Source organism: Myotis lucifugus, unplaced genomic scaffold, assembly GCF_000147115.1.
Source record: "Myotis lucifugus unplaced genomic scaffold, Myoluc2.0 scaffold_128, whole genome shotgun sequence".
Lineage (NCBI taxonomy): Eukaryota > Metazoa > Chordata > Mammalia > Chiroptera > Vespertilionidae > Myotis > Myotis lucifugus.
In genome coordinates this window covers 782404-795951 of record NW_005871176.1, presented here as the reverse complement: position 1 = coordinate 795951, position 13548 = coordinate 782404, and the positions used below count along the sequence as shown (strand labels likewise).

The window sequence follows — 13548 nt, the reverse complement described above, 5'->3', positions numbered from 1 at the left end:
GTCATACTGGTCTTAGAAAGCACATTTTCCTTTAGCTGGGAAGGACAGCACAATTATCCCAAGGTCAGAGGGCTCCAGTTAACGTGTCCCTGTTGACTCAGTGTTCCGGAGCCCCAAAAACTGTAATTTAGATAACATGCTGCTTCTGCTTCTGTAAACTGCTCTTTTGCAAACCAGGTTCCTCATTCCAGACCCAAGGGCTCTAGATAATGTGTTTCTGTCAATTCAGTGACCCTGAGACCCAAAACTATAATTTAGGCAACATGCTGCTTCTGCTTCTGTAAACTGCTTTTTTGCAAATTAAGTTCCTCATTCTAAACGTTGCGATATAATCAATGCCTTTGTGATCTTAGCCTATATAAATCTGGCGTTGGGGCTGGGCCAGACACTATGGGATCTGGGAGAGCGAAATGCCCCCTCATAGTCTCGGATTTGCAATAAATGTGACTCTTTAATTCGACTTCTTGAGGCATCCTTGTGTGATTCACGGGGTACATTACAACATTTGGAGGCCCCAGCAAGATGCAGCCCCCTAGGGGTGCTGTTTCGGACACAAAAGGAGGCCAGACCTCCCCTGGGCCGGTAATGGAGACTAAGGGGTTTCTAGGGGGTGCACACCCTGAGAAGTTCCAGGGCCCCAGAGAACTCCCCTTCGGATCCAGCTAGCGGACAGGGGACATTGGCCCGTCCCTAAAAAAAAAAAAAAAAAATTCCTCAGAGTCACCTGAGAAATCCTCTAGAGGTGAGTTTTGGCTTTTTGACCAGTCACTGGTGGATTTCGAGGAGGGCTGGACGCAGCCATAACTTCTCCGCCCTTGGAGTACCCCTGAGACATCAGGAGCTACTTTTGGCTTTGGTTTTTGGGTTTTGGTTTTGTTTGTGAGCTTTATGTGTCTTTTTGTCATTTCGCTGAAATCCTCTTGGAGGACATTGAGTGGTTTCATCCAGCCTCTTCTATTGAAGAATTAGTTGAATGGATTACTGGTCTAGGTTATCAAGGTTCTCTAAGAGACCTGTCTTGTATCTGGAGGAATGGCTTCTAGACATTATTCACCATCTCTGGGACTTAGAGGAGGGAAGTAAAAACTAGGACTGGCTAAGGCAGGGGTGGGCAAACTTTTTGACTCGAGGGCCACAATGGGTTCTTAAACTGGACCGGAGGGCCGGAACAAAAGCATGGATGGAGTGTTTGTGTGAACTAATATAAATTCAAAGTAAACATCATTACATAAAAGGGTACGGTCTTTTTTTTTTTTTAGTTTTATTCATTTCACACGGGCTGGATCTGGCCCCAGGGCCGTAGTTTGCCCACGGCTGGGCTAAGGGTTCGAGTCTGGCCTGTCTTTTAAAAAAGGTAGAAGAGAAGCGTTCCTAGGCAGTTTTCTACTGCCTCTGTTCAGGGACTTGTTCTGTATCTCTGCACAATTGAAACTGATTTGTTGGTATTTTGTGGTGTAAATGTGGCATGCGCCGGTGTAAAAGTGCTTTTATGTTTGTTCCTGTTTTGTTTTATTAAAAAAACAAAACAAAAAACAAAACAAAAAAAAACCCTAAACATCTCCCGAGTTTCCGTGGTGATTCAAATTTTTTAATGGGGAATGTTATCTGTCTTTATTGTTTAAATATGTGTCTTTGTTGTTTAAAATTGTTTAGCTAGTGAAATTTCTGTTTGTGTCTCTTAAAAAATATAAATGTATTGCTAATCTGAGGAATGTTAATTATTTACATGTCACCTAAAAATTAAGGCTAAGAGTTCTAACTAACTGGAAAGTATGGCTTTGGTGTGATGGAGGAAGGTAAAGAGAAATACTTAATGAAAGGTCTGAGGCACGGTTATGCATTTTTGAAGGACATAAAGGTTTGAAAGTGTGAAATTTGTGAAGGTTGTGTATGTGATGAGCAGGAAAAGAGAAATTTTGAAAAAAAGTTGAATGGATGATAGGCCAGTAAGCTAGGACAAGTAGAATAGGGAAACTGAGCAGAAATCCTATCTTTTCTAAATCAAGGACACTTGGGAGTAAATGATTTGCATTTGCCCTCCTAAACAGAGGTTAAATAGTTTATGTCAATCTGATTAGTGTCATTTACTGTCCACACCCAAGGAAAAATGAAGTTAGAAAATAAGCCTTATTTTGATTAATCCTTTTATTCAGGTATTTTTTAAGGAGGAGGCAACCCGGTCCCTCCCTGCAACATGGGTAATAGCTCCTCAAACACGACTGTCTTAGAATGTATGTTAAGGAGTTTTAAAATTGCTCAAACCTTGCCGCCTTGGGTCCGGTTCTGCATGTGTAAGAAGGGACAGAGTAAGGTTTAGTAGCAGGAGTGAAGAGGCGGGCAGGGCAGGAGCAGGCCAGAAGAAGCTGGCAAGGCCATCCAAACCAACCCAGCCGCTATTGGCCAGAGCCGCCTGAGGCAGACCTCCTCGGACTGGCAACAGCTGACTCTGACTAGGACAGACTGGGCTCTTTCCAACTGGGCCCCCATGAGCCCATGGTTGAAATGAAAATCGGGGGCCAGACTGTGAACTTTATGGTTGATACAGGGGCCGAGCACTCGGTAGTTACTCAGAAGGTAGCTCCCCTCTCAGGACAGGAAGTCACCATTATTGGAGCTACCGGGACCACAGCTGCAGATGGTTCTGCCGCCCCCCGCCGTTGTCAGTTAGGGGGCCACCAGGTGGTTCATGAATTCCTGAATTTGCCAGATTGCCTGGTCCTTCTAATGGGCAGAGACCTTTTAGCCAAAATGGGAGCAAAAACCACTTTTGCTCCAGATGGCTCAGCACAGCTTTGCCTAGGTGAAGTGACCTCCCCAATGATCCTGTCCTTAGCAGTGCCGAGGGAGGAAGAATGGAGACTTTACACCCCCCAGTCAAAGGCCTCCACATCTGTTCTTGTCAGGCCCCCATCAGGGGACTTGGGCGGTGTTCCTGTTATCTGCTCAAGATCCCAAGGCTGTAAAAGTACTTGTTCACTGAAAGGGTGTAGGTGCAGATGTTTGTTTGCTTTTTAATATGGAAACACACTCAAACAAAGGGGCTTTTCGGAGAGGTCAGGGAGTCTGATTGCAGGGCATGTTTCCCTGGGCCAGTGTAAGGGCTGCTGGCCCCCACCATGCCACCGTTGCCGGCTGGAGGCAAGCGCTTTTTTTCCAGTGGGAACAGAGAGAAAAGGACTGCCAGACAGAAATGCCTTCCCCCCCCCCCCGCGGAGCACCTCCACTAGTCACCTGGGGACCTGCGCTGAGCTCCCCACCTCCACCTATCCGGCTCCCATCTCCTGTGCCCTCTGCTCACTGGGGTTGTAATTGCCTCTCACCCTCCAAGGCGTTATTGTGAATAGGAGGCCGCTGCTGCCGCTGCAGTGGCAAGGAGGGAAATTTCCCTGTGCCTCCTTGTGCCTCCCTGCGCCCCAATGAGACCCAAGAACCTCCGGGGACAAGGCCTCCTTGGACACTTTTCACCGTGTTCTGTTGGAGGTTTGGGGGGCGCTTAAAAGGCAGGAGCTAGAAAAAGAAACCCCCCAAATTAGAAGGATTTGAAGGAATGAATCTGTCACAGCTGGTAGAGGTAGCCCAGAAAGTTAACAGTAGGGACACCCGGAGTGTGATAAATGTTTTCCCTCCATGTCCCGTGTGGTTCAGGGTTCAAGATCTGGAAGAGGAGCCGCACACAAATGAAAGAGAAGAGACATGAGATAATTGGAGATATTGGGGGGCCAGGCGGGTAAGTCCAACTCAAGGGGAAGGACTTCCACTGGTGCTCAGGCCTCACCAAGCTTTTATTGATCTGGGATACACCCATAGCACAGCCCTTAGGCAGGCAATTTCCAGTAACAGGCAAACTAGCCCATCAGCAGGCAATTTCCAGTAATAGGCAGACTATCTTATTAATAAAGATTTACATGACTATCTGGTGGGGAAGTTGCTTCAGCTACCATTGTCTGGACTAACTGGGTGCACAGCTCTGACCTTTGCTAGGGCTTCAAGGGTCACCAGCCTTCCGGGTTCTCTGTCTATACTTCTCTGCCAGTGAAGACAATAGGCAGTTTCCCACACTGGAGGAGAAACAGGGCTAAAGGAAAGAAAAGGCCAGCAGCAAACTAGAAAGTTATTAGTATGCCTATTGTAGAAAGTAGGGACACTGGAAGAGAGAATATCCTGGTAGTTTAACAAAGGAAAGCGGAAGGCTGAGGGAAAACCCAGGTTTTGAAGGATTTACACTCAGGGAAGGGGACTAATAGGGCCAGGACTCCTTTTCCTTGAACCGCTTGGAGCCCAGAATAATTTTTATAAATAGGACCCCTAGTTAGTTTTCTGGTGTACTCTGGAGCAGCTTATTCGGTCTTGACAGAGCCAATGGGACCCATAACATCTAAGAAGACATCAGTCCAGGGAGCCACCAGACAAACTGCCCTTTTTCATTAGACATCAAAGAGGCTGTGGACCTTGGAAAGAACACGGTAACTCATTCGTTTCTGGTCATGCCAGAATGCCCGTACCCCTTACTTGGACATGACCTCTTAAAGAAACTACAAGCCACCATATCCTTTGAGGGGGACAGAGCACACTTCACTGTGGATCCAAGGAACCCAAGCCCAAACCCATCCTCCCCTGCCCGCATTCTTCTAACCTGTCCTCTCTCAGAGGAATATCTCTTGCAGGAAAGGGCCAAGGTGACTTTGCTTACTTGGGGAAATTTCCCCGAGGTTAGCAAGTCATCAAGCTTCTGTAGTAGTCCAATTGCAAGTCACCAACACTCCAGCTCGGTAAGGCAATACCCCCTGAGTTTAGAAGCAAAGAAAGAATTGCTATCTTTTGCATTCGAGTGGAATGACCCAGAGAGTGGATTCTCAGGACAATTAACTTGGACTAGACCGCCTCAAGGTTTCAAAGACTCTCCCACCCTTTTTGATGAAGCCTTGAGCTCGAACCTACTTGCCTTTAGACAGGAACATCCAGAATGTACCCTGCTCCAGTATGTAGATGATCTGCTGGCAGCAGATACTGAGGAAAATTGCCAACAAGCCACTGAGGGCCTGTTAGGCACCTTACAAGCATTAGGCTACCGGGTGTCAGCCAAGAAGGCACAGTTGTGCTCCTCTGATGACACATACCTGGGGTACAACATTAGCAAAGGCAGACGGACCCTCTCAGTCGAATAGAGGCAATCTTACGGATCCCTATGCCTACAACCAAGAAGCAGGTTCGGGAATTCTTAGGGGCAGTTGGATACTGCCGCCTGTGGATTCTGGGGTTCGAGGAGATTGCTAAACTGGACCGAAGTGGAGCAACGGGCCTTTGAGGAGCTAAAGAAGGCTCTCGTCTCAGCACCTGCCCTAGCCTTGCCAGATGTCACGAAGCCCTTCCACCTCTATGTGAGTGAGGTAAGGGGCATTGTCAAAGGGGTTCTCACCCAGACCCTAGGTCCCTGGAAGAGACATGTGGCCTATCTGTCTAAGAGACTGGACCCCATAGCAGCAGGGTGGCCAGCGTGCCCCCGGGCAGTGGCCGCCACAGCATTGCTGGTAAAGGAGGCAGATAAGCTGACTTTGGGCCAGGAACTAGCCCTGACAACACCCCATGCTGTGGAAGCCCTCCTTCGAGGTGCTCCGGAGCGATGGATGTCAAACACCAGGGTCACCCAGTACCAAGCTGCCAAGGAAGCCGTCCAAAAACCAGTGGGGCCTTTACAAGAGGAGGAATTGGCAGAACAGAAGCAAGCTACCAGAGGACCAAATGGTTGGTGGACTCAACCAGATGGCAGACTGTTGGTCCCAGAGGCTCTAGGTCAGACTTTAGTTGCCTAGTTACACCAGGCTACCCACATAGGCATCACCAAGACTTCTGAACTTTTGTGAGGCAGGTCACAGGTAAATGCAAGGTAGGGGGGTCCCCCTGGGAATTCAGGCCCAGTGAAACTCCTCAGGAGAGCATTGGGGGGTATAAGTATAGACTCCTTCTCAGGATGGGTTGAAGCCTATCCCACCAGGACAGAAACTGCCTCTATAATGGTCAAGAAATTACTCCAGGAGATTATACATAGATTTGGGCTACCAGCAGTCATAGAATCAGATAACAGCCCCGCCTTTGTAGCCAAGGTATCTCAAAGTATAGCTCAAGTCTTAGGCATAAATTAGAAACTCCATTGTGCATACAGGCCACAAATTCAGGGCAGGTATGGACAGAACTCTAAAAGGACTTTAACTAAATTTATCCCAGAAACCAGTGAAAACTGCTCTTTACCCACTTACAGGCTAGGGGTACCCCCAACCGGGAGGGGTTCTCCCCTTTTGAAATCATATTTGGTAAACCTCCCCCTATCCTATCCAAAGTTAGGGGAGGAATTAAAAGCTAAAAGTCATAACCATTCTTTGCTCAAGTCCTTGCACGCTCTGCAATATGCCCAGAGAGCCACCATAAGCTTGTTCGAGACGCCCTGCCAGTGCCACCTCGGACCCTATACATCCCTTTCAGTCTGGGGACTCGGTGTGGGTAAAGTTCACTACCCAAGGACTCACCCCAACTTGGAAGGGAATAAACACTGTCTCCCTAAGCACGCCCACGGCTGTTAAGGTTGACGGCATCCAGACCTGACTACACCACTCCCAGCTCCTGCATCAGGAAATGGCCTTGATCCCGGCAGCCTGCAGCCTCACCTGTGAGATCCCTAGCCTGGGCTCCACACAGGCCAGGAGGAGGCTCGACGCCCGCAGGAGGGGAACTGGGCTTCAGTGAGGACAGTACTGATGGGGACTGTGGCACTAGGGGCCTTGGTAACTGTAAGAACATTTTTACTAGCCAGTGAGAAAGTCCAGGGCCAAGTGGGGCTAGATGTGTTAGGGGACAGGAGAGCAGGAACAGAATAGAGAATGCCCTTAAAAGAAGTGGGGTGAGTAAATAGAAAACTAAATGTGCCATGCAGGCAGTTTAGAAAAATTAATTCGGTCAAACAACTTGTAGTTAGGGGACAGTACAATCCCCTAACTAGTAAAGATGAGTCCAAGATTTGACTCATGTACATAAAACCAGTGGGGAATGAAGTATGGTAGCAATCATCTCAGGTAGAAACTGTAGTTTAACTCTAACCCGGCTGTTTGGTTTCTGTACTTATTTGCTTGCTAAAATAATAGAAAAGTTATTTTGATTTTCTGAATTATATAAATCAACCCATTCGATTAAATACCCTACTGATTGTAATGTGAATATCCCATTGGTTGTGGTCATACTGGTCTTAGAAAGCACATTTTCCTTTACCTGGGAAGGACAGCACAGTTATCCCAAGGTCAGAGGGCTCCAGTTAACGTGTCCCTGTTGACTCAGTGTTCCGGAGCCCCAAAAACTGTAATTTAGATAACAAGCTGCTTCTGCTTCTGTAAACTGCTTTTTTGCAAACCAGGTTCCTCATTCCAGACCAAAGGGCTCTAGATAATGTGTTTCTGTCAATTCAGTAATTTAGATAACATGCTGCTTCTGCTTCTGTAAACTGCTTTTTTGCAAATCAGGTTCCTCATTCCAAACCTTGGGATGTAATCATAACTTTGTGATCTTTGCCTATATAAATCTGGCGTTGGGGCTGGGCCAGACACTATGGGATCTGGGAGAGCGAAATGCCCCCTCATAGTCTTGGATTTGCAATAAATGTGACTCTTTAATTCGAGTTCCTGAGGCGTCCTTGTGTGATTCACGGGGTACATTACAACATAATCCTGAGATGAGAAAGAACCATTACCAAAAGGCTGAGACTTTTAAGTATAAATAATTTATTTTAAAAAAAACAACCAACTTTTCCCTCTAACTGGATTGGCTCAGTGGATAGAGCATCGGCCTGCAGACTAAAAGGCCCAGGTTCAATTCCGGCCAAGGGCATGTGCCTTGGTTGCAGGCATATCCCCAGTAGAAGGTGTGCAGGAAGCAGCTGATCGATGTTCCTCTCTCATCGATGTTTCTAACTCTCTGTCCTTCTCCCTTCCTCTCTGTGAAAAATTAATAAAATATATTTTTAAAAAAAATTTTCTGAACACTAATGATGCTCAAAGCACTTTCCATCTGAGACGGTCCACCCTACGTAAAATTGCAACTCACCTTCATCCACTCCCTCTTGCCACCCCTTCTCCATCTCTATTGCTTCTGTTCATTGCATGATCCCCACCAAACAGGTTGGCTGTATAATTTATTTTTTGTGTCTTTTGTTTATTCTTTGTCCCTCTCCACTAAAAAGGCGCGCACCTTGAATACAGGTGTTTGTTTTGTCCACTGATGTACTCCAAGTGCTTAAATTAGTCCTTGGGTGTAGGAGGCTGTCAAGAGACCAAATCATGGACTTCGAGTTCTTGTGGGGGAAACCCTGAGAAGATGGGACAAGAGCAGCCACCTGGGCGGCCAGCAGAGTCCGTGAGTGCTGCGGCCTGGACGCAGTGCCAGGGCCCTCCAGGATCGGGGCTGTCAGGGAGGCAGTTTGTCTATTGTAGACATGACCGTGTTCCAAACACTGTGGTGCTTAACAAAAGACCAAGGTCTACTCTAGCCCCTCCCCTCTGAACCCTGACTGTCAAGGCTAAAGCAAACAGCTCTGAGAGCGAAAATCCCAGGCAGACAGAGATCCCTGGAGGGTGATGGGTCTGCTAGGCACAAGTCCCACCAGCTGAGGGGCTTAAATGGCAGATGTATTGTTTCATCGTTCTTGAGGCCTGAAGTCTGAGAACAAGGTGCTGGCGTGGCGGGTTCCTCGGGAGGGAGGGCCCTGAGAGAGAATCTGTTCCATTTTCTCCCCTAGCCACTGGGGTTTCCCGCCACCTTCAGCGTTTCTTGGCTTATAGAAGCATCGTAGACCTCAGCCTACATCTTCACGTGCTGTCCTCGCTGCGTGCGTCTGTGCCAAAATTTTCCCTTTTTGTAGGGACACCAGTACTAGTGGATTCGGCCTAATAACTTTATCTTAACTAATCACATCTTCAAAAGCCCTGTTTTCAAATAAGGTTACACTCCGAGATACTGGAAGTTAGGACTTCCACACAGGACTTGGCCCGGGACTCAGTTCACCCTCACACAGGCCTAGCGTTGGAACTACATTGCATCTCCGAGGTGAACGCTGCCTCGAAGGTGTTAGCACAGACAAGCTTATGCTGCAGTCACTACCAGCCTCAGTGACCAGTGACTGAAACCAACACGTCCTTCTCCCTAAGTCCCATGAGGGTCTGTGGGTCTCTCCCGGGCAGGTGTTCTTCAGGCCCTGACTCGGGGATCCAACCTGCTGCCCTGCTTCTGGTCCCACCACGAAGGACAGGGAAAGGCCCCTCGGCACCAATGCTCATGTGCTCTCACCAGAGCCAGTCCCCTGGGCCTGCGCATCTGGAGGGGCACCTGGGGAAGGGGGCACAGGTGGAGTGTTTAGGAGCTCTGGCCTCTGCCACGCTGGCTTTTTGGGGCTGGTGTCAGGGACTGTTTACCGAAGACCCTGGAAACTCAATGCTGAGCATGTCTTGAAGGGCCGGGGAGAAGGCATTTGCTTTAGGAATTAAAGCTGGAGTCACCCATGTCCCTGACAGCTGAAAAAGAAAGAACAATAGATCTGGGAAGCAGTCATCAAGTCTGTCTCCGGACAGGTGATAACTGGGGTAAGGTGGAGGCAGCGCTTTAGGGTGAACTCCAGGGCAGGTTCTGGCTTTTTCCAGAAGGGGAGTCGTACGATGATGACGTGGTGGTGGTGGAGGAGGAGGAGGAGGAGGAGAAGAAAAAGAAAGAGGAGCACAAAGAGAAGGTGGACGTGCTGGCCCAATAGGAAGGGACCATCTGCTTCACTGCACCCCTTTCCCAGCTGGGGCCCCAGGTGGGGTGGAGAGTGGGGGGCAGGACAAGTCCTCACACCCCCTACCACCTCCCACATTTTGTAGAGGTTGAGTACATACTTCCAGTGAATGAATGATTGATGGAATGAATGAATAACAATAAATGCCCTCCTTTTTCTAAATGCCCCCATTCCTATACCAAATGCCACATTCAGCCAAAGAAAGGAGCAATCCTAGCCCCAGAGATGGGTCTGCAGGCCTGCAGATGAGCCATAGCCTGCAGCAGCGGACACCCCTGTCCTCTCCTGACCTTGGTTCCAGGGAGGCAACTGGTGCTCACACCCAGGGCCTGGTTTCGGGAATGGACTGAAGTCAGGAATGAGGCCCCTGGAAAGATTACAAAGTAATCTACAATTTTGGCATCCGCTAACAGCACATAATGTTTTTCCATCCTCAGCTCTGTCCTGCCAGCTACTGAGGGGAAGAAAAGGGGATAGCCCAGGGCTATAGGCATGCCAAACTTTGAGTCCACTCACTGGAGGCACTCCCACCCCATTTGCATACCCACCAACTCCCATCCTTCCCTAGGGGACAGCTATTTAAGGGGAGCTGGAGTTCAGATTTAACAAGACCAGCACTTGGAGCTATTAACACCAGCGTTCTCTGAGAGGTAACACCCCAAAATTCATGTCCTGTCAGGAGTATGGGTCCTGCTCAGTGGCTGCCTTTAAGAGTGGTTGTGTTGGCATATGTGTCCATGTGTATTTATGGATGTGTCTGTTGCATATATGAACATACACATTTATGCGCATGATTTGGGGGGGATGTGCACAAGTGTGTTGTATGGGTATGTGAGTGATTATATGAAAGGAGGTCGGCATTAGTGGGTGAGTTCAGGAGTGGGTATATGCATGCATATGTGTGTGACTATATATGCATTTGCACATGTGTATATGGGTAAGGGGTTGGAAAGTCTTGCAAAGAGAGGGTGCTGTGCTTTCATTTTGGAAGAAATATTGGATATTGGACTTCATTGATGGAATTCCCAAGCCTTGAATCGGTTGGAACAAGTAAGATGTGTCTACTGAGGGGTGGGGGGTGACGGGGGAGAGGTGCACAACCTATGACCCTGGGAGTCCGAGTTGGGTGGGACGACCTGGTTGCACCCTCCAGGAACTCTCAGTCTGATGGGGAGCGTGGACATCTCCTGAGCGTACCGTGTGGGGGTCTCCTTGGGTCTGAGGCCTGCATGTGTGTGAAAATAGTCAAACAGAGCTGGGAAGGGTCAAGAGGCCCTGTGTGTGCACGCTCCTGTGTGTTCGTGTGTGATGAAGGTAGTCATCCTGGATCAAGGAGCATGTCTGCGTGTCCCCCTGAAGGTTCCTTTCTCCAGGGTTGCTGAATATGAGCCAGAGAGCAGGGGACCAGGGCAGAAGCTGGGACCACCTGGGAGAGGAGTCTAAGCCAGTGATGGGGAACCAATGACACACGTGTCAGAGGTGACACGCAAACTCATTTTTTGGGTTGATTTTTCTTTGTTATATGGCATTTAAATAAATAAAATAAATATCAAAAATATAAATATTTGTTTTACTATGGTTGCAAATATCAAAAAATTTCTATAATTGACACGGCACCAGAGTTAAGTTAGGGGTTTTCAAAATGCTGGCATGCCGAGCTCAAAAGGTTCACCATCACTGGTCTAGTCCAATCCATCTGCATTTCTCATGCAGGGAACTGTCCACATGAAGACCCTTCTATTGTTGGCCTTGACCATGGCCTTTGGTAAGAGCGAACCCTGACCTCTGGCCACAAGGGGGCAGCCCAAGATGAAAGCACCCTTAACCCCAGCTTTCCTTCCCATTTCCACAGGCCCTCCCTCAGTGGGTGGGAGAGAGGCCCTAGTGGGAGGGGGAGTAGCAGAGAGGGGCAGAGGAGGAGCACACAGAGCCCCAGACCCCATCCCCTGGCGATGTCTTTCCAGGCCTGCTGCAGACCCACGGGGATTTGCTGGATTTCTGGAAAATGGTTTGGTTAGCGACAGGAAAGGATGCTGTGTCCAGTTATGGCTCCTATGGTTGCTACTGTGGCTGGGGTGGCAGAGGAACCCCCATCGATGCAACAGATCGGTAAGGCCACCCCAGCCCTCCCCTCCCTCTGCCCATTCGTGGCCCCTGCAGGGCTGGGAGCTGCCAGGCAGGGCTGGTGCCCATTGTCACAGAACCCCAGGAGGACCCAGCTGGAAAAGCAGCCAGCATGTTGGAAACTCCACTCTAGACCATTTCAGGGTCATTGGGTCTCTGCCCAGGGTCAAGGGGCAAGACCACGGGGGACCAGGCTCCCTGGAGCTGTGGGGTAGCAGCCCCAGTCACATCTCCTCGCCGCAGGTGCTGCGCCGAACATGACTGTTGCTACGAACGTCTGGAGAAGTTGGGATGTGGCACCAAGTTACTGGAGTACGACTTTACTTATGAATACGGCAAAATCTTCTGTGGTAAGGATGTCCTACAATTTCACCCTTTCTCCTTGGTTACTCTTACTGAGTGTCCGCTGTGCTGGGCACTGTGCTGAGCACCAGAGAGAGAAATACAAAGGGGCACCCTCGCCCGTTTGACTCAGTGGATAGAGCATCGGCCCTGGGTTCAATTCCAGCAGCACGTACCTCTGTTGCAAGCTCGACCCCCAACCCCCAGTTGGGTGCATGCAGGAGGCAACCAATCCATGTGTCTCTTTCACATCAATGTTTCTCTGTGTGTGTCTCTCCCCCTCCCTTCCACTCTCCCTAAAAATCAATGGGAAAATATCCTCAGGTGATGATTAACAACAACAACAAAAGTGGAAGAAATACAAAGGGACAGTGTCCCTGCCTCAGGGAGCTCATAGGTGAGTGGGAAGTAAAGACAAGGAGAACACTAGATGGGAGACTCCAATAGGCAGGAAGCCAGAGGGCAGGGCCCTGAGCACAGGCTGCGGTCCAGGCAGGCTCCTGACATCCAAGCTGAGTCTTTAAGGCTGTGCAGGAACCAGGGGGGAGGAGAGTGCCTGCACCCCCTGAAAGACTCAGCTTGGATGTCAGGGGCCAACTTTTCCCCACCTTCTGCTCCCCGACCTTGGCCATGGGATGCCAACATGCCTGGTGCCACTCCAACATCATGGTCTTACCCCATAGAAGAGGCCTTCCTACAAGAGGGCTCAGCAGGGTCAGAGGGCCCAAGGGAACTGGAACAGTTCTGTGAGCCTGAAGGAGAGGGAGTGGTGAGAGATGAGGCTGAAGGAATGGGAGGGGCCAGGCCAAGCCCAAGGCCATTCTGTATTTAGATTTTGTCCTAGAGCAGTGGGGAGCTCTTGAGCAAAGGAGTTGCATGAACAGATTTGCATTTGGGAGGATTCCCCCAAGGTGGGTAGAGACCATGGGACTGGGAGGCGGGGGCAGCAGTGAGAAGACCACTGCCATTGGACATATGACAATGGTAGTCTTGATGCGAGGGCTGAGAGTGTCATTTCAGGTAGAATCAGCAGAGCTTGGTGATTGCCTGGATAGAGGGATAGGGAGCTATTGGGTGGGTATCCGGTCCCGTGGATAGAACAGGACATGGCCCTGGTGGGTGAAGGGAGGAGGAGTTGTATGTAGACATGTTTAAGAGGCTCCCAGAACACACAAGGAGGCGCGAAGCAGGTGGCTGGATGTAGGGACCGGCTGCTCCAGGGAGGGGTCTGGACGGGGCACGGGTTCAGGAGTCACAGCAGAGAGCTGAGAGTG

At 49.4% G+C, this 13548-nt stretch overlaps 1 protein-coding gene across 1 annotated transcript in view; it reads left to right on the top strand.

The window, feature by feature from the left end:
* The first annotated feature begins 10425 nt into the window (after positions 1 to 10425).
* The window catches only part of LOC102427352 (phospholipase A2, membrane associated-like), a 5195-nt gene continuing 2072 nt past the window's right edge, over positions 10426 to 13548 (top strand). Inside the window, exons 1-4 of the mRNA XM_014460231.2 lie at positions 10426 to 10458; positions 11522 to 11573; positions 11773 to 11917; positions 12176 to 12282. Of these exons, the coding sequence (XP_014315717.1) occupies positions 11534 to 11573; positions 11773 to 11917; positions 12176 to 12282 (292 nt within the window). The 5' untranslated portion in view covers positions 10426 to 10458; positions 11522 to 11533. The remainder of the gene's footprint in view (positions 10459 to 11521; positions 11574 to 11772; positions 11918 to 12175; positions 12283 to 13548) is intronic.